Source organism: Octodon degus, unplaced genomic scaffold (assembly GCF_000260255.1).
Source record: "Octodon degus isolate 3935 unplaced genomic scaffold, OctDeg1.0 scaffold00350, whole genome shotgun sequence".
NCBI lineage: Eukaryota > Metazoa > Chordata > Mammalia > Rodentia > Octodontidae > Octodon > Octodon degus.
The window spans coordinates 260,842-287,181 of NW_004524926.1; the positions used below are offsets into that span (position 1 = coordinate 260,842).

Below are 26,340 nucleotides of genomic sequence, written 5' to 3' on the forward strand. Positions count from 1 at the left end.
GGATGGATGGATGGATGGACAGAGGATGGATGGAAGGAAGGATGGATGGATGGATGGATGGATGGATGGATGGATGGATGGACAGAGGATGGATGAAAGGAAGGATGGATGGATGGATGGATGGATGGATGGATGGATGGATGGATAGATGGATGGATGGATGGATGGACAGAAGGATGGATGGATAGATGCTGGAGCTCAGGGTTAAAACACTTGCCAAGAAGGTAGGATGAGGCCCTGGTTCCAGCCCAGCATGTCAAAAAAGAAGGAACAAAGATGAAATTAAAGGAGAACAATGAGGAAAGCATAACAACCTGGCCTTCATGTCAGCTCACTACACAAGGATGCGCTATCTCAATTGTATAGGAATGGAGGTACAAGTAGCCAGTTGGTTTTCTTGGGGTCACACACCCAGGCCCAGGATCCCCTCATCTCTTCTCCGCAGCTACATTCTCTGCTCCTCACCCAGTGCACACAGGCAACCACTGGCCCCCAAGCAAAAGCATCCCATGGCCAGGACCATTTGCTAGCACCCAGTAGACCAGGCACACACAGTGGCCCTGGAGCAACATCTGGGGACACTGTCCCCATGGCTCACCTTTGCAGGTGTTGGGCTGTGGCAAGGGCAGCGGGATGGTGTTGGGGACCACCTGGGCTAGCTCAGGTCCTGATGCAGACTCCCGTGTGGGCTCTGGCTGTGGCACAGTCCTGTCTGTTGGAGCAAAGCACAGAGCAGAGGGTGGAGTGTGCACCTGCCAAGCCTGGTGTACTCTTGGGCACCAGCCCGTCTCATACTCAGGCACTGCACTGGGCACTGAAGGCCCTCCCACATCAGAGAAGAAACTGAGGCCCAGGGACAGACACTTCCTGGGTAAGAAACATCTCACAGTCTCTTGGGGAGATAAATACGGGGTAGGCAGGAAGGAGAGAGGAGGAAGAATGTTCAGGCTGAAAATGAATCACCCCTTCTATGCCAGGGCTGAACACCACAGCACCTCACAGCCACAGTGGGTCTAGGCAGAGCCTCTCCCTGTGGACCTCTCTGACGGGCCTCAGTTGTCTCCATGGCTGCCTTGCACCAGTCCCAATGTAAGCAGCAGTGAAGCGCCATGCCCTTCCCACTCCTCACCTGGGCGGCAGGTGTGGCCGTCGTCCTGCAGCGAGAAGCCTGGGAAGCAGGCACAGCGGTAGGATCCCACAGTGTTGATGCACAGGTGCTGGCACAGCTCGCCCGGCAGCAGCAGGCACTCGTCCTGATCATCACCTGGCAGGCTGTTGGGCAGCTCGGCCTCCGTGCCCAATGACAGGGCCTCCCGGCTTCCCATCTCTGGCTCTGAAACTGGGGTGGGAGTTAGAGCTCAGGAGAGAGCCAGGCTGGATGGGCACACAAGCCCCATACCAGTGCAGGTCCAACAGACAGTAAGGACAGAGGAAAGAGAGATGAATGCAGTACTGCAGAGAGGGAGGGAGGGATAGATGGATGGATGGACAGGTCAGTGGGCGGACAGACGAGTGAATGATTGCAAGCATACAGGTATGTGTGAGTGAGTGAACAGATGGATGAATGGGTAATGGATGTACAGATTGATCGACGGATGGATGGATGGATAGATGGATGGATGGATGGGCAAATGAATGAACAATCTTGCAATAATAATGAACCCATGAGAGCTGGGTCCAAGTCTTCATTACCTGAGTTCCCAGTAACAAGACCTGGCTGGGTCCCCAAGGAAGCTCTTACTAAAATGCTAAAATAGATTCTGACTGATTCCTCAGCCTCAGTGACATAAGGGAGATGTCCCCTAGCCATAGAAGAGTCCCCCTCCAACCAAATCTGGATCCCACTGGGTGGGGATCAGAACCCTGCCCCAGGCTTTTCTTGGGCACACTGCTCTGGGCAGCACCAGGTCTCTGGGATCAACCCACCTCCCAGTGCTGTGAAGAGCACAGGGCAGAGAGGGGAGAGGGCTGGCTGAGCAGCTTTGGGAGGCTCTGCAACATCACAGGGAGAGGCAGGGCTGGGGCTGAGGGCAAGACCTGCAGCCCTGCCAAGTTCTGTGCCACCTGAGACCTCAGCCCTTCCAGCAGCCACCAGCAGCAGAACCCCAGAGGGAACAGCTGCGCACAATCATGGGAGAGGAACATAGTTCAGATGACAGTGTTTACATTAAGTTCCAGCTTGAGAGGCCCACCAAGGGCTGAGGCAGATCTGGACCCAGGGCCACTAGTACACCTGGGCCAGGCCAGACCCCCCATTTCAGGTTCAGTTCACATTCAGCAGCCAGTCTGGCCCTACTGCCTTCCACCTCCCAAGAAGAAGGAGCGTGTTGTCACTAGCCCTGCTGCCATCTGCCATGCAAACTACCTGCTCTCTGCCTACCTACCTGCCTTCTGATCCCTGAGGCCGGATTTCTTACCAACACCACCTGAAAAACCTAAAAACAGATTCTGCTGGGTTGTAAACTGGGTCTTCACATAAGCACTCACGCAGTTCCCTGAAAGGAAGGGTGGATATAGATAGGTGAGTGGAAGGCTGTGTGGGGAAATGGGTGAGTGGGTGAGTGGGCAGATGATGGGTGGATGAGAGGATGAGTAAAGGACTAAAGGATGAATGGATAGACATGGAAGCGAATGGATAAAATAAATGGAAGGATGAGTAGATGAATGAGTGGTTAGATGGGTGGGCCAGTGCGTGACTGGGTAGGTGGGCATAGGGGAATGGATGGATCAACGGAATGAAAGGATGAGTGGACAGATGGATGGGTGAGCAGGTGGATGAGTGAATGGATGGGTCATGGATGGGTAAGTGGATGGGTGGATAAGTAAACTGGTGCACAGAAGGGTGAATGGATGGGTAGGTGAGTGAGTTGGGTAAGTGAATGGATGGGGGAGTGGGTAGATGGCTGGGTGGGTGAGTGGATGAAGGGGTGAATGGTTGGGTGGGTGAGTGGATGAAGGGATGAAGGGATGAACAGATGGGTGGGTGAATGGGGTGGACAGGTGAATGGGTAAGTAGGTAGATGGATTGATACATAGATGAATGGATGGATGGGTGAATGGGTGGTTGGATGGGTGGATGGATGGGCTGGGTGAGTGAATGAATGGATGGATGAATCGATGATTGAGTAGGTGGATGGGTGTGGAGGACCACTTGAGCAGCTCTCCTTGAAAGAAGAGTGAATGTCTCCATTTTGACGGAGCCTGACCCTATTTCCTCGTATTGTTCTGTACAGAGCTGGCTAGGACTTCTGTTTATCCTTCAATTGGCCTTAAGCAATGTGTATTGGTCTAGCTGAGGTGCTGGTGATAAGTCTTTGAAGGTGGCGCGTGTGTTTCCCTGGTAACCTATACCTGCTGCTCTTTAATGTGAGCTGGGTCAAGACAGGACAGAAGAGCTAATTCTCCGTGCCACCAGCTGGGATCGAGCCTCAAGAAAGAGGCTATGAATTCCTGGGGCTTGAAAGGCTGTATGCACCAGACCCTCCAAAAGTATCTCAATAGCATAAAGCAGATTACTCTCTCTGCATCTCCTCTCTGCATATGACAGAGGTAAATGTAGGCCACCCACCTAGCTCAGTTCACAGTAGTCACCTACTGCCCACAATTCTCAGTCAATCCTCCTCAAGCCACTCCTCCACTGAATAAAACCGGGTGAGGACCTGGGTTGCTCTCTTTACTCCGGAAAGCCATCTTCATGGTTGGACTTAGATCCCCTCAACTCCCCGATGATTGAAAATATAATTTAGGGTCTTTATTTTTGCCATGGGTTGCATTAAAAGTGGTAGATTGGAATCAACTTAATGGGATTCCAATAATGTAACTTTGGAATTACAAACATTGGCTTCTTGGACCAAGACGAGGACCTGGAAGTGTCTCCTACAGATGGGTGGGTAGATGGGTGGGTGTATGGGAGGAAAAGTAATGATCCATAAATGGAAAAAGAGATGGGAGAGTAGCAAATGGACAGTGGAGGGATAAGGACGGTAGTTGGTGGTCAGTAGGTGCAATGGGTGATACACAGAGAGCTGTATCTCCAAATTGAGTCCAAGGTCACAAGACTGTCTGGAGCAGAATTCAAACCTAAAGCTATAGACAACAACAGGCCCAGGGTGACCAACATAAAGCAGCAATCTAGCCTGGACTTGATGCCCCCTAAAATTCACAGTCCCTCCTCCTCCCCAAACCATCCCAAGCTCCAGCCCAGGAAGGACAACACCCACCTCTGCGTGGCGCAGCCTCAGGCTCGGGAGGCCGGCGGACCTCAGGCACGATGAGGGGGTCCTCGCCCTCACAGCAGGAAAGCATGACATGGTTGCAAGGGTAGCCCAGGTTGGGGTTGGACTCACATGCCTGGCCCTCAGCCCTCACATGGAGCCCCAGGCCACAACAGTCACAACATTGCTGGAGGGAGATTCAGAGGAGCTAAATTCAGAGGTGAGTTTTCAGCAGTACATTTTGTTTTGTTTAGCACTGGGGATTGAACTCAGCTTTCAACTGAGCTAGATCGTTAGCCCTTTTCATTTTTACTTTGAGAAAGGGTCTTGCTAACTTGCTAAATTTCCCAGGCTGGGTTCAAATTTGCAATCCTCCTACCTCTGCCTCTCGGAATGCTAGGACTACAGGCAAGGAACACCGTGCCTGGCTCTCATGAGAGCCTTTAACTAGGACTCATTCTCCTTGAAAGTATACCTATTTTGTTCTCCCCCTTCACCTTCTTGAGGCACATACTTCTTGAAGCAGGTAGTGACAGCTGGAGTTTTTACAGCCATCAGGGCCACAAAGTATCCCCAAAGATCAAAGCTCCACACCAAGGAAGATTAAAACTAAAACTAGAAACCTGGGTCCCTGATCTACCTCATCTCAGACTGCATACTTCCAAGAAGAAATGAGGTTTCATTTATTTCAACTATAGTGGTAGATTCACCGTCATCAGAGCCCCAGTTGCTCCCTTCTCCTTGTGTCCTCTGCTTTGTAATATGGCCCTTCAGCTCCCACACTGACAGTAGCTGTGCCTGAGGACTTGCTTTGGCCAAGTGTGAGACATAAGCAGCAGTGTGCTGGCTTGCACACAGCTACAGCTGGATCTGGGTGTCCTAAGGGCAGAGTTGGGAAGCTTTTCTCCTCACCTTGGGCTACTGGAAGGCAACAGAACCTTTGAAAAATGGGGTCTGGCAGGAGGTCATAGGTCACTTATGCTATATGTTCTATCAGTGCCAGAAAGCTGACCGACATACATACTTTCATTCCCTCTCTTAGAATCCAACAAGATTGCTAGCTGACCGGGCCCCAGACAGCCTGCACGGCTAGATAGACAGCTCATGGCCCATGGCACCACATACACTAGACCACAGAGACCAGCTGGGCAAGGTCCCAGTCGGCAGAGCAGACTGGTGCACTGGGCCTGGCATAAGCTGGGGGACTATGGGCACTTCGTTATGCAGTGGTAGCTCGCTGAGGCCCCTGGCTTATTCTCCCAGGGTGGAATCTCCCACCAGTTGAAGCCCCACGTGGGACACAGCACCTCCTCCCTGGCATTGCCCCTGATCCTCCCTGCACCCAAAAAGTCAAAGATTTCTAGCCCCATTTTCTAGAGGGAAGAGCTAATGCTAAGATCTGGGAATCAGTCTAGGGATAAGCATAAGGAGATGGGACTCCATGCTTGCTTATCAGCAAGGTCCTTTCCTAACATCAGTAAAAATGGACCGCAAAATGACAAAACGCTAAGTTAAAAACCCTCTCCCCAATGCTGCCCCTTCCTGAGACCGCTCATCATTATCCAATCTCAGGACCAAGCGGTTGAAGATAGGTCACTGTTGACCCCAACTCTGTTTTCCTTCTTCTTGGTTTTCAGTGGACACCTGACCTCCCCAGAATAGAGTACATTTCCCAGCCTCCCTTTTGCTTAGATGGCCCCATGACTAAGTTCTAGCCAATGAGATGTAAGCAGAGGCATTTTTTCTGCTCTTAAAAGTAGGCTCTTCTATCTGGGTGCCAGCATCTTGAAGTATGCCGTCCAAAGACACGCAGCACACACACAGCATTGTGCAGCTGTCACTGTCTGAGTCTAGACCTTATCTTTGTCCATCTTCTCAAACTGAAACTCAGTCCCAGTTGAGCACTAACTCACCCATCCCTGAGCCATTGGTACTCACATCCCCCCTTCTCTCTCCATGGGTCAGGCCACCACTGGAGAAGGGAAGTCATCCAGTGTTATCCTTTTGTGCCTGGTTATTGCACTTAGCATCATATCCTCAAGATTCATCTGTGCTGTCACATATGTCAGAATTCCTTTCATATTTTCAAATGTTTAGGAATTGAACTCAATTCACTGACTTTGGCCTCCTCTCTCTAGCTCTTCCTCTACAGTATGATCACCTCCTAGTACAACACAGGGCAGTGTTCCGCCCTTGCTATCCCAATGGAGACACTACCAGGGCAGGACAATATAGCACCCACACACCCTGGGTCAACTGGCATCTAATGGCATTTTCTGCACAGATTCTGGGACCCCTGAGGTGGGAGAAGCCATGGCCACTTGCCTTGTACAGGGACACATTGCAGGTGTCATTGTCCTCTGTCCCACAGGCCTCACCCTCCTTGGCTCCCAGCACACCGGCCACGCAGCTCTTCTCCTTCAGGTAGGATACGCAGCAGTGCCTCTGGGCAGTCCTGCAAAGGTAAGTAGGCATCAGCCCAGCCACTCCATCCCCCTGCAATGGTCCCAAGTCAGAGGACAGGTAGAGTGGGCTGCCCAAGATGCCAGCACAGTGAGCCAGAGTGGCTGTCAGGGAGGTGCCAACTTATCATGTTGTATGGCTTTAGGACTCAGTGGCTTGGGTCCCTTGGGGCTCAGAGCTGTAGGTCTCTGACTGCTGAGGGGAAAAAACACAATTCCCTGCCCACTTCCAGGACAGACTGGCACAGGGAGAGCCAGGCCAGGGATGCAGGAGTCACAGGCATGGGATTCAACACCACCTGAAGCAAGCATATCCTAGAGGTGACTACTCAGTGAAAGAAGTGGTGAGCTCCCAGTCACAAGAGGGATACAAGGGTATACTAGGGCCACGAAGCCCAAACTCCAGGTATCTGAATGGTGGATGCTCTTACTCCTCCTCAGGATCCCTGAGTGGGTGGGAAGGGAGAAGACAAAGGAAAGTGAGTGAGAATTTGAATTTCTCTGAAGAACACAGCACTGGCCGGGCACTGGCAAACATGCAGTCTGATTCTGCCCAGGTGCCTCGACCATGCAGGTCCAGGTGAGTCACACAGCCTCTTGGAATCCCACCCTCCTTATCTGGAGAAATGAGCAGGTTGGAAAAGATGGTGCCACTGGAGAAAGGAGGGTGAGGGGCCCCCCAGATCTACCTGTAGGCATCTCACCTGCACACATCGCCCTGAGCGCCACTCTCCGGCATCTCTGTGCACTCATCGTTGTCAATGGCCCACTGCTGCCCGGCCGCACAACATGACTCGATCAGGTCCTTGGTGGAGCCTGTGGGCACAAGAGGGGCAGAGAAGGCCTCTGCCCAGGACTCCAGGGCTAAGGCCAGGTCCTGAGGCTCACTGGCAGCTGGACCCTGTCCCCGCCCCTGCCGCTATGCATATGGCTGAAACAGTAGCTGCCAGGGAGGGGCACGGCCCAAAGAAGACTCAAGGGCTCAGCCTTATTGGACCAAGAATAGCTGCTCCTGGGGAACAGGGCCAAAGATCCTCCAGCTCTCATCTCCCACTCCCAAGACCCTGGCTTTGCTTCAAAGAACCTATCTGCGTCACTACACCAAGGCACAACACACCTATAATGTCAGCTATACAGGAGGATGAGGCAGGAGGAAGGGTCACGAGTTTGAGGCTAATGTGGACAGTGCAGCAAGACCTTGTCTCAAAACTTAAATAAAAGGGGGGGGCTGTGGATGTAGCCCCATGCGATGGTCCTGGGTTCAACACCCAGGAAAAATGAATGAATGAAAGAGGGGAGAGAGGAGAGGGACACAAAGAGAAGAAGAGGGAGAGAGGCAAGGAGCATTGGCAGCAATGGACACACCCAACTCAGCAATGGAATTTAATGGCAGGAAGTGAATGGGAGGAATCAGATGGGAGAGAACATCTTAAAATTCAGATTGCGGGTAGCAGAGTGCCTGCCGAGCATGTGCAAGGCCTCGACAACCCAAAGCAGGGACAATTTAAAAAGTATTAAAATTAATGCTAATGAACAATTGTTATCCTAACATGATGGCCCAAAATAAAGCCAGCATACTCAAATTAGTAGTCTTCTTACAGCTCAGAAGCAATTAAACAGGAAAATCCTATTTGCAAAATAAACCAAAAATAAATCAACAGTAAAGATGTTTGATTTATGTGAAGAAAAATATTTGATGGTCTAATGGTAAAGGAGTAGGCTTTACTCTAAATACGTACCACACATCTGCACAAGAAACTCAGTACCTCAAAGATGTCAGTTCTCCTAGGCTTAATCTCCAGTCTCAAAGCAATTCTACCCACAGTCCCAGCATAATTTGTTACAAAACTTGTTGAGATGATTGTGACATCCATGCAAAAAATGAAGAAGTGTTTAAGGAAACTTCGGCAGGGGGGGCACATGTGCAGGTCTTTCTGTACTAGTATAAAAAATACACTTTAAAGTTCTAAGCATTAAAAAAAAAAAAAAGTTAGGAGACGGAGGGACCCAAACTGGGTTCAGAGACAGAAGTGGGTGACATGGTTTCTGAGTTATGATGAAGGTGCACAATAGGGCCAGTGCGATGGTGTGGAGCTTAACTGCGCCCTAAAGCCATGTGTTGAGGCCACGGGCATCCTGGGAGACAGTGGGACCTCTAAGTGGTGGGTCCTGGTGGCAGCAAGTGAGGCCATTGGGGGTGTGGCCTTGAAGGGGCATTGGGGTCCACCTTGGTGTTTGCAGAGCAAGTCACTGAGAGCTTGGAAGCCATGGTGCCAAGCGGCAGGGCGAATGCTGACAGGAAGAATCCAAGGTGGCACAGACACCCTCAAGCGGCCCACGGGGCCTGGAGGCCAGGCCTCCCCCTGCCTCCCCCACTGCTGCCAGACTCGGTATGGAGCATCTGTGGCTGCTGGGAGCCACGCCACCACTCTGCACTGGCTCTCTGCTTGTGGCACTCTGGCATGAATACTTCCAGCGATGGGGTGCTCACCCTTGCTCAGTCCCCACCTCCTGGCCCTCTGCTCCTGTTGCTGTCCCCAGTCACCATCTGTACAGTGTTGGAATGACCCACAGGTCCCTACTGCTGGCAAGTCTCATGTAGCGTGGCCCCCTAGCCCCCCACCTTGTCTCCTTTCTCTGGCCTCTCTGTCCCTCCATCTCACCATTCCCTCCTTAAACTTTTCATCCTGCTCAGGCCCCAGGGCCTTTGCATGAGCCACGCTGTGGAGAACCTTCCAGTCCTCCCATGCCCTGCCCATCTGCTACCATCTCCCAGGTGGATCTTTTGAGAGTTTCATCCTCTCACAGCAAGGTTCCCCAACCTGTGTCTCTGAACTCACATCCACCCCAACCTCACACACCACACCACTGGGTCTCCTCCATCATGCCCTGGTCTTGAATACCTTTCCCACCTAGGGCTCCACAGATCCCACTCGAAAGCCAGTAGAGGACAAAATGTGGCAATGAGAGGCTCTGCACACTGCTGCCACCCTTCAGCTGTGGGTCCATGGGACACAGCCAGCAGGTGACCACTCAGCCCCACCCCAGAGGGCAAGAGCAGCCTCCCTGGCTTATGCCCTTTTCCCTCCATGTCCCCCCTACCAGGCCTGGCAGGGTCTCAGGCACCAGGAATCAGGTGTGTCACCCCAGGGTCCCTTGAGGGTAGCACAGGGTAGTGCAGACAGGAGTGTCAGAAGTCCTGGTGGTGGCATTACAGTGCCCATGGTGCATGTGACTGAGTCCCCTCCCACATATGAGAAAAGGAAGGCAAGGGCCCAGCCTCAGGAAAATGACCAGAAGTCCAGACCTTCACCTGCCGACCCCGTGGCCCGCCTGTAGGTGGCAGTTTCTACACGTGTCACTGTCACCTCTGAGCACTGGGGTCCAGTGGCACTCCACTTACTGCTGCAAGAATTGGGAAGTCACCTGTCCCTCTGCTTCATCACCTGCAAAAAGGCCAAATACTCTCTGAAAGATTTGAGATGTGGCAAACAAGAGTGGCTAGGTAAACGTGAGCCCGTCTCCCAGCACAGGAGTGAATTTATCAACCAAGGATGATAAGACCATTGTCCTTTGAGAAGCAGGTGCCTAGGGACCTTTGCTTAGCCTCTTACCCTCCCTTAGGTCAGTCACATGGACCTCCATGTGAGAGGGAGAGGGTGAGGCTGGACTCGGAGAAGACCTCACTCTGCCAGCCCCGAAGCATAGAGGGAGACTTGATCCTCTTAAGGCAGCGATGTCACCTGCAGGTACAGGAGATTGGTGTCCCCTGGTGCCCAAGCCCTCAGAGCCGCCCTGCCCTGGAAGGCTCCAAGTCCCGGTGGGCAGGGGAAGGAATTGATGCAGGCAAGCTCCCAGAGCCAGCGACCATGCCCCAGAGGTGACACAGCCAAGTCACACAGGCAAGTGCTGGGGGGAGCAGCAAGTCCTGGGGATCCTGGGCACTGTCTTCCACATGAAGTTTAATACAAGAGATGAGATGGTCTAGACGACAACATGCCTAGGAACACACTGGCCTCTAAAGGCCAAGTGGGCCTAGAAAGCGAACCCAGCTCTAGGAATGCAGCCAGACACACAGGGACAAATACTACAGGACTCTCCTAGCAGGAGGTCTCTGGAGAAGACACACCCAGGGGGCCCAGCAAGGTGGGTGCTGGGGGCCCATGTTGGATGAGGACAGCTTCAGTCTGTGGAGCTGGCTGGTGGGGATGGGCTTCACTACACTGAGAAGGTGCTTGCTGCCCCAAAGCTCCATGCCTCGTCGTTGTAAATGTCATACTGTGAATTTTTAAAAATGCACTGCACTGTAGTAAGAAACCTGCGGCCCAGCCCTTGCCACTCTGGGAACCCACCCTGCTGGGAGACACCGCAGCCCTGGCACAAACATGAGGCCCCAGGCTTGCTGCCTCTCTGCCAGCAGAGATGAGAGAGCCACCCCAGCTCACAAGATGCTGCAAGGAGTTAGGTGCACCTAAATGAACCCAGTCCATGCTGGAGAGGGTGCAGAGTGCGCAGCCTTATCTCTCGGGAGGAATGTGTGGGCGGCCGGGAGCCTTTCAGGAAGGAGGCCCAAGCCCCATCACGGCCTCTGTCCTGCAGAGGGGCCCAGCGCCCACCACACAGAAGAAGGAATCTGACTTGTTTCTGTTTACCCCTTTTGTACTCTGCGTTTGTTTCTATCATCTGCAGGTTTTGTCCATTCAAGAACCCAGGCCTGTAAAATTGTTCCCTTATAAAAAGGTTCCGGAATTCCAGGGATTCTACTCCTTTAATCCCTGGACAATAGGTGTCCCAAACAACCCTGCCCAGAGGTCATGACCTGCCAGTCAGGCCCCTCTGCTTGAGGTCAGAGCCCTGAATAAGAACCTGGGGAAGGACCTTTACTGGGCAGGAGATGAGGACACCTCCCTCCCTCCACTTGGCCGTTTGAACAGGATGTTTGAGGGCCCTGAGCAAACAATATGAAAATAGCTTCAGCCAGCACAAGGGTCCCTTGGGGGAGGGGGCACACCTGCTGGCCCCAGGCAGTGGCCTTCCTTGACCACCCAGGTGCCCTACTCTGTTTATGAGGTCTGCAAAGTGGCCACAGGAGCCAAAGACCTGGGTTCAGTGTCTTCTAGGAGCCCAGACACAGGTCAGAATGGCCAAAGAGCATCAGGAGTGACTGGGCAGGGCTCCCACACAAGCCCTCGGCTCTGCCCTAGAGTGCCCTCTTGGAAGCAACAGGTAGCCCTCTCTGCCCTTCCGTGCCTGGCTGTCCATCTGGGCCACCAGTCTCACTCTCCTGTCACCTTGCCCATTCATGTGGATGCTGACCCCTCACGGACTTGGTAGCACCAGATCCTGTTCCAGAGGATGCGCTGGCCACACCTGTAGACCACCTCCCCTTGGGCTGGCAGTCACCAGCTGGATGCCAGCCTGCACCCATGGCACGGCCCCTCAGCTCTTGTATGAACGCCTCCAGTGAACCTGGGCTCTGTCACTCTGCCTTTCTTGCTGAGACCACCTAGAACCAAGTCCCATCAAGACACCGAGGCCCGGGTGCCAGACACTGGGGCTGGGGCTGAGCAGCTAAGGTTTCCCCAACCCCTGAGCCTGGGGTCTGGCCACCACCAGGCTAGAAGAACTGAGCCCTGGAGACACAGGGTGGCATGTCTGAGATCCACGTAAGACAGACTTATTCTGTGACATGACTGTCACCCCAGCCAGCACAGACAGCAAGGCCCAAGTTGCAGGTCCCATGGGCCTAGGAAGGGTGGCAGACAGAGAGTGAGCAGAAAGGGGAAAAGGATGGGCTCAGCCTCACAGAGCACTGTCCTGCCACCTTATCTGAAAGTGGTCCCGAGATCCAGCACACCCTCCTGGAGATTGTGAGTTTCCCAACAGTTCTAGAGGGAAACTGTAATGTGCCAAAATCTGAAAGGAAAACCACCACACAGAAATGGAAGGCTATTAGAGAAAGGTCTATACATTTTACACATCAGCTTCTTGGTCAAAGCTCATCTCAAACTACTCTGACATGGTGGGGACAGTGCGCCCCAGGCTGGGGCACAGCAGCCAGGGTATACAGTTTGAAAATTGGGACTGCTAAGCAGGGCATGGTGGCACACACCTGTCATCCCAGCTCTTGGACGCTTAGGCAAGAGAATCACTGCAAGTTCAAGGCCAGCCTGAACTACATAGTGAGTTCAAACCCTGCCCGAACTACAAAGCAAAACCCTGTCTCCAAAAGAACGAAATAATGATAAAATAAAATAAGACTGGGCTGTGGGCAGGGCACGAAGCTCCCTGGGAGAGCACGTGCCTCTCACACATGAGGCCCAGCTGAACAATGAATCGTGACTCCCACACATATCCAGAAACAAACTCCAGATGGACAAAGGATCTAAACATGAAAGGTTAAATAAACAGTAAAGCATTTAGGGACTGGCGAGATAGCTCAGTAGAATAAGCGCTTGGCTGGCAAGCGCAAGGGCCTGAATTCAATCCCTGGTAAAAAGCAGTAAAGCATTTAGATAATAATCACATCAGGAAAATATGACATAAGGGTAGACAAAAATTTCTAATACATAACAAAATGCACAAACATAAAAGTAAAGATCAGTGGGCGTGGGGGGCAGCACACCTGTAATCCTAGCACTCTGGAGGGCTGAGGCAGGAGGATCACAAGTGTGAGGCCAGCCAGGTATTTAGTGACTTTGAAGACTGTCTCAAAATATAACAGAACAAAGAAAAGGCCTGGAGATGGATGTGGCTCGGTACAAAAGCCCTGAGTCCAGTTCTCAGGAAAGATGAGCAAACAGGAGTCTGCTACAGTCTCGGTCTGTGTTCCTCACATAATGGCATTTGTGACAGAATCATCAGAACGCACCCAGTGAGTGGGAAGACAAGGGTAAGATGAGACATTTGTAAGCCATGCGAGACCCCAAAGGGCCAGCAGCAGCCGGGCAGAGAGACCTAATCCTAGAATGAGCAAATAGTAACAATATGCCAGATGAAACAAGGGGACACACGCGAAAATCACCAGGAAGACCAATCTGAAAGGCAAGGCAGTACCAAGAACTGGCCAGGGTGTGTGGCAACCAGCAACCACACTCACTGCTGGGACCAGCAGTGACATGTATGACAGAATCCACTAATGGATTCTAATCCAACACCTGCTATGATGCGCACGTCCACTGCAGGGGCCCAGGAATGCCCAGGCCTCCCAAGACACCCACAGGATCACTTTCAGCTACTGCACCCAGTATGGCCCCAAGCTCAAACAACCCAAGTGTCTGTCAGGGCCCAAGGAGATCAATAAACTGATTTATTCCTACACTAAAACAGGGAAGAGCAATTGTAACTTAACTGTGACAGCAGCAATGTGCCTGCTTTGCACAGCACTCTAATGAATCGGGTACGTCGTCTCCTGCTAAAGAAGCCAAGATCATGGTGGTCATTCCCACCCTTCAGGAAAAAATCACCAACAGGCAAGGGTGACTGATAACCCTGAGTGAGCTTCGGGGGTGGGGTGGTGGGGATGACAGCTCCCTGGGAAGAGGCAACTGGGCCAGCCTGAGGCCTCTGAATGGTTTAGATTAGAAGGGGGCAGCACCTAAGGGTTACACAGGGAAGATAAACTCACCAAGCCGGTCTACTAAGACCACACATTAAAAGGAGTAGTCACATGATTCTAGGTCACAGGACACTCCAGAGTGTGTAGATTAGCCTCAGTAGCAACTTGCAGAAAGGAACAAACCCAGGAAAAATTAAAACTAAAATAGTAATAGCTAATTTCCCTCAATGAGATACTACTTGTATTATAGACAGCTAAGTTAGATAAAAATATTTTAGGCAGTCAGATAGGGCTAAGCCCTCCAGAGAATCAACAGAAACGATGCTAACACATCACAACTGTAGGCAGAGGCACATCAGTGGGAGGCCGGGCCTCAAGATAAACAGGCCCTAGTGCTTCACCCAGGGCTGAGATCACGTTCAATCACATCTCAGTAGACAACAATCACCTCACGGGTGGCCGAAACCTCCAGGCCCACCCCTCCCTAAAACATTCCTTGTTCTTTCCAGGCACACTTAGTAGTGACCTGCTCCCCACTGGATCAGCATTACCTAAGCACCTCTACTTATAATCTCACTGGTTAGTGGTAGCTTTAGCCCGCACTGTGTCAACCTCACGACTGTGTTCTATAAAACTCCCCTTTACAACATGGGCTTGCTGGCAAGCCACTTCCGTCCCCTCCTGCTTCTCTCCGGAGCTATTTTTTCTCTCAAAATTTCCTACTCTTAATCTCTGTTGTTCCTTAAAATTCATTCTTTAATTCTGGGGAACACAACTTGGTGATCACACCAGGTTGAGGGTTACATTTATTTCCCCTAGATCAACTAAAGATGCTGTTTACTTTTATGAAACGAGTTACACAGTAGAGCTCGGGGACAAGTGGAGAAACAGTAACACAGTCCAAGTATTAGATATCATTAGAGCTGATAACTGTGTTAGCACGTACGGTAGTGGCATGTGCCAATAATGTGTCTTTATTTTCTAAGAGATAAACATCAAAATTCGGATGTTTCCAGCACGTACACACGCAGTGTAGAGGTGTGCATCCTGCACGTGCATGTGCACACTAAATATTCATCTACACAACCCTCTACACCTGCTGGCTCTGTATCTGTGGATTCAACCATCTCAGTATAGGAAAATATTTGAGGACACCTGCCATCTGTACTGAACCTGTACTGGTGTTTTTCTTAATACTATTTCATAAAAATTCTACTTTAACAAGTATTTACATAGCATATGCATTGTGTTAGGTGCAACTAAGTTAACAGTGACTGAAGTATAGGAGTCCAAATTTGTGGCTTAGGGCTGGGAAGATAGTTCAGCGGCATAAATGCCTCCCTGGCAAGTGCAAGGTCCTGAGTTTGACCTCTAGTACCAAAGGAAAAAAAATGCAAATCTCAAATTCGTGGCTTACCTGAGTGAAGCAAAACTGTCTGCAGACACATAAAATATTTTATATACTTAATGTATAAAAGTTGCAAAACTTCCTTTATATTTTAACTTATTTAAATCTTTTATGAAAAAACACAAGTCAAGAAAAAGGAACCTGGTCCGAGGACATAGCTCGGTAGAATGAGTGCTTGCCTGGCAAGCGCAAGGGGCTGAGTTCAATCCCCAGTTCTGCAAAAAAAGAAAAAAGAAAGAAAGAAAGAAAGAAAGAAAGAAAGAAAGAAAGAAAGAAAGAAAGAAAGAAAGAAAGAAAGAAGAAATTTCTACCTTTAAAAAAAAAAGAAAGAAAAAGGAATCCTTCTATACTGTTGCTGGGAACATATACTAGTACAGCCAATGCGGACATGAGTATGGAGATGCCTCAAAAAATCAAACTGGAAATTCCTCTTGGCCCAGGTGTTCTCCTTCTAGAAATCTTCCCCAGCCAGCTAAAGACATCACATTACAGTGGTTGGTCTGCATCCATAGTTATAGTAGCACAACTCATAATAGCTAAATCTCGGGAAAGGTCTGTATGTCTATCAGCGGGTAGATGGATAAAGAAAACATACTTACACACCATGGAGCACTACTCTGCCATAAAGACACACGAGTGCTCGCAGGAGGATGGATGCATTTTGAGGACATAATGTGAAGTGAAATAAATCGCAGATTCATGAACTGAAGTATCTATCACATAGGAGAAAGCCAAATTATAAAGAGCAAGCTAACAAGATAAAGGAAGTAGGGAGACAGATTCTCAAGAGGGGAAGGGGATCAAGAGATGGAGGGGGAAAGGGAGGAGAGAAGAGGGTTGAAAACAGGAACCACCCAAGGAATGTGAACGATATGGGCTACAAACGTGGCATGGTAAAAATAATCATTTTAACTTGTATAAAGTTCAACAAGAAAGCTCACATATCTACCTAATAAGTGCTGTCTTCACAGGCACACACACACACACACACACACACACACACACGTGCCATGAAATAACAGTCACTGCTGCATTCCAGCGATGGGCCAATGGGCAGGGGCGTGTGTAAAGTCTGACCCACGAGAGTCCCCATTCAACTATATGTGGCAGGTAGAGGAAGCAGGTCAGTGCTGCACCTTGCCTTCCCCTACATGTCACTCCTCTACATGGCCAGGACTTGAGCACCGTGAAAAACCACTTAATGCTAAAAATGAATCATGGGGCCAACTTCCCAGTGCCCTGGGCTAGCTGTCCTGCGAAGTGGATCTGAAGTTCCCAGGAAGACATGTGTAGGCTTTGCACACATGAACACTGTGCTCACATATGGGGGAACATCCTTGGCTTGGTATTCAAAAGGACCCCTAGCATGGTGCTGGGTGTGGGAGGCCCACCTGAGGATTGTTACCAGTAGCATAAGAGGCAGAATTGGAGAAGCTGTCAAAACACCATTAGGGATGCTGTTTGGAGAAGCTATTAGAAGCTGCTAGTTCTCTTGGGCTGTTCTGCTGGAGGACCTTGTCAAGTTGGCCTTTCCAATGAACTTTGGAGAAGCTCTGGTCCTCATCTTGAGCATCGCTTCCTGGCTCCAGAGTGGAAGATGTTGCACTGCTCAGCCTCATGGAGAAGCTTGCATTGGCTTTCCTGATGGGAACTCGGCTTTCCTCATTGCTGGAGGAGTTCATGACCTTGCTGTTGCTGAGGATGGCCGTGGTACTTCTGGGGGAGCCCTGGTGCTTACCTTGAGCACTGCTACCTAGCTCCAGTTCAGATCCCTCAGCCTGCTAGCGTAGATCATTCATCCAGCTAGCATAGACTTTCTAGCTTCCACCACTGACCTTTTGGCCTTTCCAGCACAGATCCATGAAGCGGGTCTACATGAGACTTTGCTTTGGGCTCTAGGCCTCCAGTTGGACTGGTGGGAAGCATTGTTATGAGCTCTAGGTTTTCAGCTAGACTCCTGCAGGATATTAGGACCTAGGTTCTCAGCTGGAGTCTTTAGTGTTTATGTGTGTGGACAGATTTCCTGCATTTCTTATATATGATTCTTGAGTGATTCATTACAAAATACTATTGTAAAATGTGTCCTGTATTATAGTTTCTCTTGAAAAAAAAACCCAAACCATGACACTATTTCTGTGCAAACTTAAGTTGGATAGAACTGTCTGTCCATATAGTGTTCCGTAAGTATTATTTATGGATGAATCTCGTCGTAATTCTCTGTGTCATGTATCTTTTCCAGTTTAATGCAGTTCCCAGGTCATTGTGCACACAGTTTAATAAGAGATATTTAACTAAGATATAATTGTAAGAGGGATATAGACCCCGTTTTTGGTGTGTGTGGTGCTGGAGATCAACATCCAGGGCCTCTCCCATGTTGGCAAGAGCTCTGTTCTGAAGCTATGCCTCCAGATCACTATGTGTTTTTTTAACATGTGATGACAAGTAGTGACTTTTTAAAAAGATAAAAATAGCTGCATCTCATTAGGAAACAACTGGACCTATTGCTTTTTCCTAGAGGTGGACAGGGAGCAGGTAGTAGCAGCGCCACCTGCACTGACTTCTGGCACAACCCCGGGAGATGGTATCTCAGAAACGCCACAGCAGAGGTAGCAGGTGCCCTGGGCGCAGCTGCTGGGTGTGGCTCTGCTGCCCTGACAGTGGTCTGCAGACAGGGAGTCTGGAGGTACAAGGTTCCCAAAGGTGAGCCATGGGCCAGAGGGGGGCTCTTCCTAAACCAAACTCCCAGCGCTGCCACAGCACTTTCCATGCATCCTTGTGGCTGCATCCAGACCTGTGTGCCCTACACCTTGACCAGGCACTGACCTACCTGACTCCCTCTGCCTCCCCCTAAAATAAATCCGTTCCCTACAGGCTGTAAGACAAGAGGCTCTGGGAAACAGTCACATTGGCCAGAGCTGCCAGGAGAGGCCATGGTAGTGAGCTCTGCAACCCATATCCCCTGAAGATGGACACGAGCTGGTCTAGCATGCCAGGAGCCCACTCAGAGCCCTACCATGTCCCCAATGGCTGAGTCGTCTCAGGCAAGGCCCATGGCTTCTCTGTGCCTGCATCCCCACTCCAGGGACCATGTGGTGATGCACAAGGAACTGTGAGGCCTGGTCATGCCACCATGCTGGTGTGAGTAGCCCATGCACAGGAGCCTGGGCTGCCCCTTTCAGGAAGCGTGGTCACACCAATGCCTGGGAGGTAGCACAATAGCAGGTCCCTGTTCTCTTGCCAGCTGCACTAGCCACCCTCCCCTATGGAGCCCAGAGCAACCTCTTCCTGCTCAGCATGCTCTTCACTGCCCAGGAAGGCTCCCTCTACCTACTGTCACAGCACAGCCTCAGCTCTCGCCAGGTTTGGGCTGGGAACACTGACTGGAGCTCAGGACTCCTGAGTCTCCTGGCTCCTCACCAGCCCTGGCCCTCTGTGGGATCCTAGTCACCTAGTGGAATAATCAGGGCAGGAGGATGGGGGATGTGTGCTCTGTGAGTCCAAGTGATACCAGCAAGTCTGTACCCATTGCACGCTTTGCTGGTGCCTTAAAATACCTGAATTAATTGCTAATATGCACAAATTAGGAGCTTTTGTGTACAGTTCCAGATCTCAGGCTTCTTTTGGAAAATCCAAAGTTATGGGCCACACCAGGCATCCAGAGCCCTCAGGCTCGGCAGCTGCTGCTCCAGGGCTCAAGGCGCCTGTCCCTGGCACCCATCAGCCCCATGGCCCCTCCCTCCAGTGAGCCTCTCCACTGCCCCAACTCTCCCAGTCCCCTGAGCCTGTGCCTGCATGCTTGCCCTGCCTGTCACAGGCCAGTGACCCCCCTGGGCCTCAGTTCCCTGATTGGGCACAATGGTGCCTCCCACCCCCTTGTGGAAGTGTCACAAGGAGCATCATGAGGCTTCGTGGACAGATGCCAAGACAGGCGTGAACAAACACCTGGTACCCCACGCTGGCCCTATGTGGTAACACAGAAAGCCACTGGCATGCAGACAGTGGAGTAGGCACCCCTGCCTGGTCCACAGGGTGTCCACTGGGCCTTTGCTGACTTGGCTGGCAGAGGCTGGAGGGAGAAAGGAGCAGTGGAGAACTGGAGACGCAGCTGCTTGACAGACCCTGGGCGGGGCAGGAAGCGCGCACTGAGCACCTCCCACCCAGCCCCAGCAGGCCTGGCCCTTGGCTCTTTCAACAGCTTCTGACCCACAGAAAAGTCACACATTTGTTCACTTGAACACAAACACAAACCCAACCCCCCACCAGAGCCTGAACCCAGTGACTCCCTGACAGGGAAAGGAAGGGGACTTGTGGACCTGGGTGCTGCTCTGGGCCAGCTCAGATCTTCCCCATCCTCCCAGTAATCCTGAGATTACCACCAACATCTTAGGAGGTCGAAACTGAGGCTAAGAGAGGGTGCGTCACATGCCTGAGGTCACGCAGCTGGGGAGGCAAAGGCGGGAATTCACTCTCTTGAGAGCCAGGCTATGATTTGGCCCAAGCCACCTTTTCCAGCATGGCCGTGGGATGAAGGTCCCAGAAAGGAGCTGGCCCATGTCGTGCTGACCTCAGCCACAGGGAAACCTCCCTGATAACTCTGAGTGCTGCAGCACACAGAAGCCAGAGTCCACCAAGCCTGGCCCAGCCTAGGCAATGCTGACAAGCAGATGTGCTAACAACAAAGAGGCCACAGCTCAGAGCTTAAGGCCTCCCAGATTCTGCAAGGCCTTGGGCACAGAGGCCAAGAATATCAAACATGGCCCAGCCTCAGCAGTGCCCCCGAGCACTAGCTGTGAGCAGAGCCCTGCTGTGTGGCAGGCCCAATACACAGTGCAAGATGTGGGCTTCTTCAAACAGAGAAGACAGCTGGTGCAAGTCCTCTTGTGGAAGCAGTTGTCCAGGCCCAGGCCAATCAAGCAATGGGCCCAGTGGTGACACAGTGAGCCAGAAAACAGACCAGCATCCACCCTGGGCACCAGGAACCAGACCAGAAATATAACGTTAAGGTCCCAGAAGATCTGTGTGGGCCCAGCTCAGAACCCTGGGCTGTGGGTAGGGCTCATGTTTCTGCCCTTAAGAAAGGTATCCCTCCTTTTCACTTTTTGGGACAGTGTCTCTCTATGTGGTGCAGGTGGCCTTGAACTTACTATGTAGCCTAAGCCAGTCTTGAACTCTCAGTGATTATCCTGCCTCAGCGTCCAGAGTTCTGGGGCTACAGGCATGCACCACCACAGTGAGCACGGGCAGGGGTTCTGTGGGTGTCAGCTTCTCATCACTGGAACAAAACATCCGAAAAAAAATCAATTTAAAGAAGCACTGCTTGGGCTTATGGATTTGGAAGCCTCAGTCTGTGCTCACCTTAGTGTCAGCACCAGCCCACTTGGCTGGCAGCTGGGTCCCAGTCATTTGCTCAGGACAACCGTGCTGCAGATCTGCTCAGTGGTGATCCAGAGAAGCCACAAAGGAAGCCCACTGTATGGAGGGGACAAATGGCTTCCAGGCCAGAGGCTTTTCTATGGTATTTTCAGAGTTTGGCAGATAGTGAGCCCTTTCCCTGCCTCATTCCCAGGCCCCCAGGATATCTAATAGGCTGCATCTCCACCAGCATGGCTGCCACGTTCCCAGTGACATATTGGGGCCAGCGTTTCCTTCTGAGGACCTGCCTCAGTCACAGTAGGAATGCTCTACTGTCACAGTACAAGTGGTTATGGTAACACAGAGTGACCGGCAACCACTGAAGCACTCAGTGAACATCTGTGACTATCCCCAAGCTTGTGGTGCCACCTCGAATTCCCCCTCCCCTGGGTATCCTTGGCATGGCCTCCCTAATTGTTCTTAGCACAGCTGCAGCGCCGAATGCTCAGCATCTCCCAAGGCAACAGGGATCAGGGGTTGATATCTAAGGCCCCAGTAACTGCCACTGAGAAGCAGGTCCTGGAACACGCCCTGGGCCCTGCCAGGGGCTCTGGAGGTCCAGATCCCACTTCCTCCAGGATCCTCGCACAGGTTCCCAAGCCTGCCCAAGTCCCATAGAAAATGGCGGACCATCTGCGTGGAATCTGTTCCCATCCTCCATCCCACCAGCAGGCACAGTACATGCACCCTGCCTCACTCCCCAGCAGGGTCACAGCTGGGCACTCCACACCTGTCTGACTGATCTCACCTGCCAGACCCCAAGCTCCACAGGGCAGGTTCTATCTGCAGCTGCTCAGCACAAATGCAGCCTGGGCACTGAGAAATGACAGGGCAAAGCACGCAAAGGTGCCAAAGGAACCTGGTGCCACCACTTTGCTGCCATGTACCCACAGGCAAGTGGCCTGAGCTCTATGAAGCTCACTTTCCACTCCAGGAAACCAATCAGGGTTGTTCTGGGGTAGAAGGACTTAATCACCACAGTTCTCAGGACGGTGCCCAGCACACGTTACAGTGCTACATGGTGTCTGCAACTGAGTTTCTCAGCTATCCAGGGCATCCCAGCAGTCAAAGACCCCTGCCTTGGGGAATCTGGAAACTGGCACCCTCAAGGAAAGGGTCCCATGCTGCCCTACTTTCCTGCCACACAGAGGTTGTGGGGGCCTGGTCCAGGCTGGGGGATGCCCCCAGTACTTCCTGAGGGCCACCTACTCAAGAGGTCTCCCTATGGCAGGGGTGGGAGCTGCCACCTCAAAAGGAAAAGCTATGCTCCTCAAGCCCCCCTGTGACAATAGACGCCAGGCTCCCTGTCCCCGCCCAGGGAGCCAGCATGTGGCTTGCATTAGGGCCACATCTGGAGGCACTCAGAGGCGAGGTTGGCCTGAAGAGGGGCTCAGATCCCTGGCACAGTTCTGCTCCCACATAGGACCCCCAACCCAAGTCAGGGCCTTGGGCAAAGGCTGGAAACCTCCTTCCCTTGGCCCCAGGCTGCCATGGCAACACAGCTAGGGGGTCATTTCCGGCCCTATCACAGCCTCCTGCAGGGTTTGCCCTACCACCAACCCAGTTTCTCCATCCAGGGCCCCATCGTAACTGGGGACCTGCCTGCCCCCAGCTCTCCCCTACAACAGCAGCCAGGTCCAAATCCCACTTCTCTATCCAGATGCTCCATCAAGCAGCTGGATCCCTGCATACAGCACTGCCTGTCACCCACCCTCACATGCTTCTCATCCTTGGCTGTTTATCTGCTCATTACCCTCCACCCCATCAAGACTGCAGGGCAGGGGAAGCACAGAAAGGGTGCTCCCCAAAGGCCTCTGGAGACCAGATGGCGGACAGCGATCGCTCACGCTTCTAATTACCCAGCTCCATGCCAAGCACTGGGTATGAACGAGCTTGTTTAACCCTCAGAACAGGCTTCTCTGCACCTAACAGAGAAACTGAGGCACAAGGCTACCAGTCACCTGCAGGTCATGGAGCCAGAGCACATATATGGTGGAGGGTGACAGGCAAATGCTGGGTGGTCAGAAAGAAGACAGTGGGGTGAATGAAGGACATTCATCAGCCAGGCTCTAGTTCCTGGGTCCCATCCCCCACCACCACCATGTGTTCTATTCCCTGTACATGTAGAGCTGCACCTGGGCCCAGGCTCCTCTCTGACACAGCCCCAGGGTTCTTCATCACAGACCACGCCCATGTCCCCATCCTTAAAAGTGCCTGATCTGGGGAGAGAAAAAAGTGAACCTGATCCCTGACAGCAAAGTGGTTCCCCAGATCACAAGCCCAATGCCCCAGAGGCTCCTGGCAGCAGGAGACAGCAATGCAAAGGCAGAGGCTAGGCACATACGCACCTCATCAGAGCCCCCTGCACGCTTAGCAGGCTATGGGCTGGAGCTGGGGAGCAGCTGGCCCTCAGAACAAGGGAAAGGGGAGCTACAGCCCAGCGCCAGGCAAGGGCTCTGGGATCGCCTCCCTTTTGCCGCAAAGCCTAGCATAGGCTGTGCATAAACTATGCTCATCAGTGTCCAAGCTGGCTTAGAGAGCAGCTGAGGCAACGCAGCAGGGGCAGTGGGACACAGTACTGGGACACTGGAGAAATCCCAGAGCCCCTGCTTCCCCTCTCTTCCTGCACTGCGCAGCCTGGGGATCCACACTGTCCCAGGCCACCCTTGCCTCCTTCAGCCACCGGCTTGCTCACTTCTGACCTGTTGACATCCAAGCAAGGTCGTAGAACACGTGACAAGAGACAGACCTCTGGAAACAACAACCTCCCAGAGCTCCCTGAGAGGAGGGAAGAAGAAAACAGCTGGTGGGAGTGGGGGGACCCAGAGGTCCAAGTGGACCTCCCAGGGGAGGCACTATCTGGGAACAGCGTGGCAACAGAGAACCCAGGTGAGGAAGAATGACCGAGACAGAAGCTGTGCAGATCAGGCCAGGCAGGAGGAGGAGAGCCAGTGTCTACACGGCCTGACGTGTCCTGTTGAGACACTCACTGGACCAGCCAGCCACATGCGACCCCTGCTTGATGAGGGACACCTGCCAGGGACTCAGTATCTCAGGACTGGGCCCTCATCTCACCCACCCTCCACCCACCGGAGCCAGATGTTTCAGGCCTGGGCAGTGACCAGCACCACTAGAGGAAGCAGGGAAGAATCTTCTTACCTTCAGGGTTGCTCCTGGGGACAGAATGGACAGAGTTGGGATCTGCATCCTCCTCTGCCTGGGAACGGGGTGCAACTGGCTGGGGGTTGGGCACAACTAGCGTGGGCAGGACCTGGGCCTCCTTGTGCAGTGGCATGGCAGGGATCGGGTCGGTGGTGGGTTTGACAGGACCCTTGGGAGGGCTCAGTGTAGCCCAGGAGGGGATGCCATGGGCTGGGCCTGACCCAGGCAGGGGCTGGGGGCCTTCCTGCCCAGCACTGCGAGGGGTGGCCTGTGCATCCGGGATGAGGTTCTCCTCAGGCCTTGCCTTGGCTTCTTCCCCCTTCTCCTGGACAGCAAGGCTGGGCCTGGCTGGAGCCATGGTGGGCGGCACTTGGGGGTCACCTGCTGCTGGCTGTTCAGTGACTACTGCCTCTCCTCCCTCCGTCCCCTCCCTTTCCTCTTCCCCCTCTTCTTCCTCCTCTTCTTCCTCCTCCTCCTCCTCCTCTTCCTCCACCTCTTCAGTGTCCTCTGTCACTCTCCTGGCTTTGGCTTGCACAGGAGCAGGGGGACCCAAGGCAGCAGCTGCTGTCGGCCGGGGTAGGGCTGCTGGCCAGGGAGTCGCCTGCATGGTAGACAGCAGCTGGATGCCACCTCCCAGGGCAGCTGGGGGAACCCCTGCCCCTGCCTGGGCCTCAGCCACCAGTGCCGACACAGCCTCCCCCTCAGCCACCTCCTGGTCATAGCTGTAGGGGTCTTCATAGTGTCGCTCAGAGTCCCCTTCGTCAGTGTCCGAGAAGTTCCCATGGCAGCCAGGAAGCTGATAGCAGATGAGTTCCCCACCAGCGTCAGGGCAGTGGCATGCCCGGCAGGCAGACAGGTGGACAGTGTGGCCGGCAGGGTACTTCCGGCCAGAGTGGACACAGCCCACCTGACCACACTGGGGGCAGCTATCAGCCGCCACCACAGCCTCGATGCAGTTGGGCGGCAGCTCAGGGCACAGCATGAACTGGCAGCTGATCTTGCCACCGCTTGGCGGGCAGGAGCACTCGGTGCTGCCGAAATCCACGAAGTAGGACTGCCCAGCAGGCACCTGGCCATCCACAAAGCCACCCTGCACACAGTCATAGTACTGGTAGCCCTCGCAGGTGCAGCCGTGCCGCACGCAGGTGGAGCAGCATGCGCCTGGCTCCAGTGCCTCCTCGATGCAGTTCTCCAGCAGTGGGCACTGGGCACCCGTGCAGTCCTGCCACGGCCCTGCCATGCCCGGGCTCAGGCCTATCGCCACGGCCAGAGCCACCGCCAGCCAGAGTCCTGCAGGGTTCGGGAGCAGCGCCATGGTCCTGCCAGCCCCTGGGGATGGAAAGGAAGCCCATCAACACAGGGCATGCGCCCAGGCCCAGGCACACCCTGGCACACACATGACCTGTACCATGAGGTGAACACACCAAAGACAGCCACAACAGCAGATGCTGAAGGGTCCTGATGTGGTCTCCCACTTCTGCGCTCCCAAGGCCCCCTGGGCCTCTTGGTCAACAGACCCACACAGACTCGCTGGGTGTTTTAGTTTTATTTATTTGTTTGTTTATTTCAGGGTCTCACTACAGTGCAGTTCCAACTCGTGCTGATCCTCCCATCTCAGCCTCCTCAGTGCTGGGATTACAGGCATGCACCACAACGCCTGTGGATTCCAGGGCCGGCACAGCATGCAGTACCACTGGGGACTGAACTGAGGTACCCATGCTTGCCAGGCAGGTGCTTAGACCACTGAGCTAAAGCAAGACCTATGCAACAAGAGTTGTAGCTTTTGGGTTTGATAAGGTCAGTGAAATCCCCTCAGGATTTATCCTGAGATCCTGTACCTCAGATTGTAGATCCTTTGTCAGTGTCAGCCATTTGGATGAGTCACGACCATTGCTTCGCCAATGTGCTCTCTGTGAAAGCCTGAGAGAATGTTTTCTCTCCATGTGACTCTCCTAGGCACACTCTACATCATCGATCACTTTCCTCTTTGGACCCATAATCTCCTTGATCAGAAAATTTGGGACACTACTGAGTTATGTGACATTACAGTACAAGTTCTCATATGTCCTGAGTCTTAATTGACCTTGGAAGGCTAGGGCCAAAATGTTGGCTTTCCTTGCAGCC

At 52.7% G+C, this 26,340-nt stretch overlaps 1 protein-coding gene across 4 annotated transcripts in view; it reads right to left on the reverse strand.

The window, feature by feature from the left end:
* The window catches only part of Fbln2 (fibulin 2), a 66,468-nt gene that overhangs the window by 16,639 nt on the left and 23,489 nt on the right, over positions 1-26,340 (reverse strand). For 3 of the 4 annotated variants that reach the window (XM_023708331.1, XM_023708328.1, XM_023708330.1), the window contains exons 2-7: positions 24,214-25,545; positions 7,381-7,492; positions 6,540-6,669; positions 4,221-4,401; positions 1,130-1,339; positions 599-712 (exon numbers count right to left, since the gene is read on the reverse strand). In XM_023708331.1, coding sequence (XP_023564099.1) covers positions 599-712; positions 1,130-1,339; positions 4,221-4,401; positions 6,540-6,669; positions 7,381-7,492; positions 24,214-25,531 — 2,065 coding nt within the window. In that variant the 5' untranslated portion in view covers positions 25,532-25,545. The remainder of the gene's footprint in view (positions 1-598; positions 713-1,129; positions 1,340-4,220; positions 4,402-6,539; positions 6,670-7,380; positions 7,493-24,213; positions 25,546-26,340) is intronic. The other variant, XM_023708327.1, reaches the window with a different exon arrangement.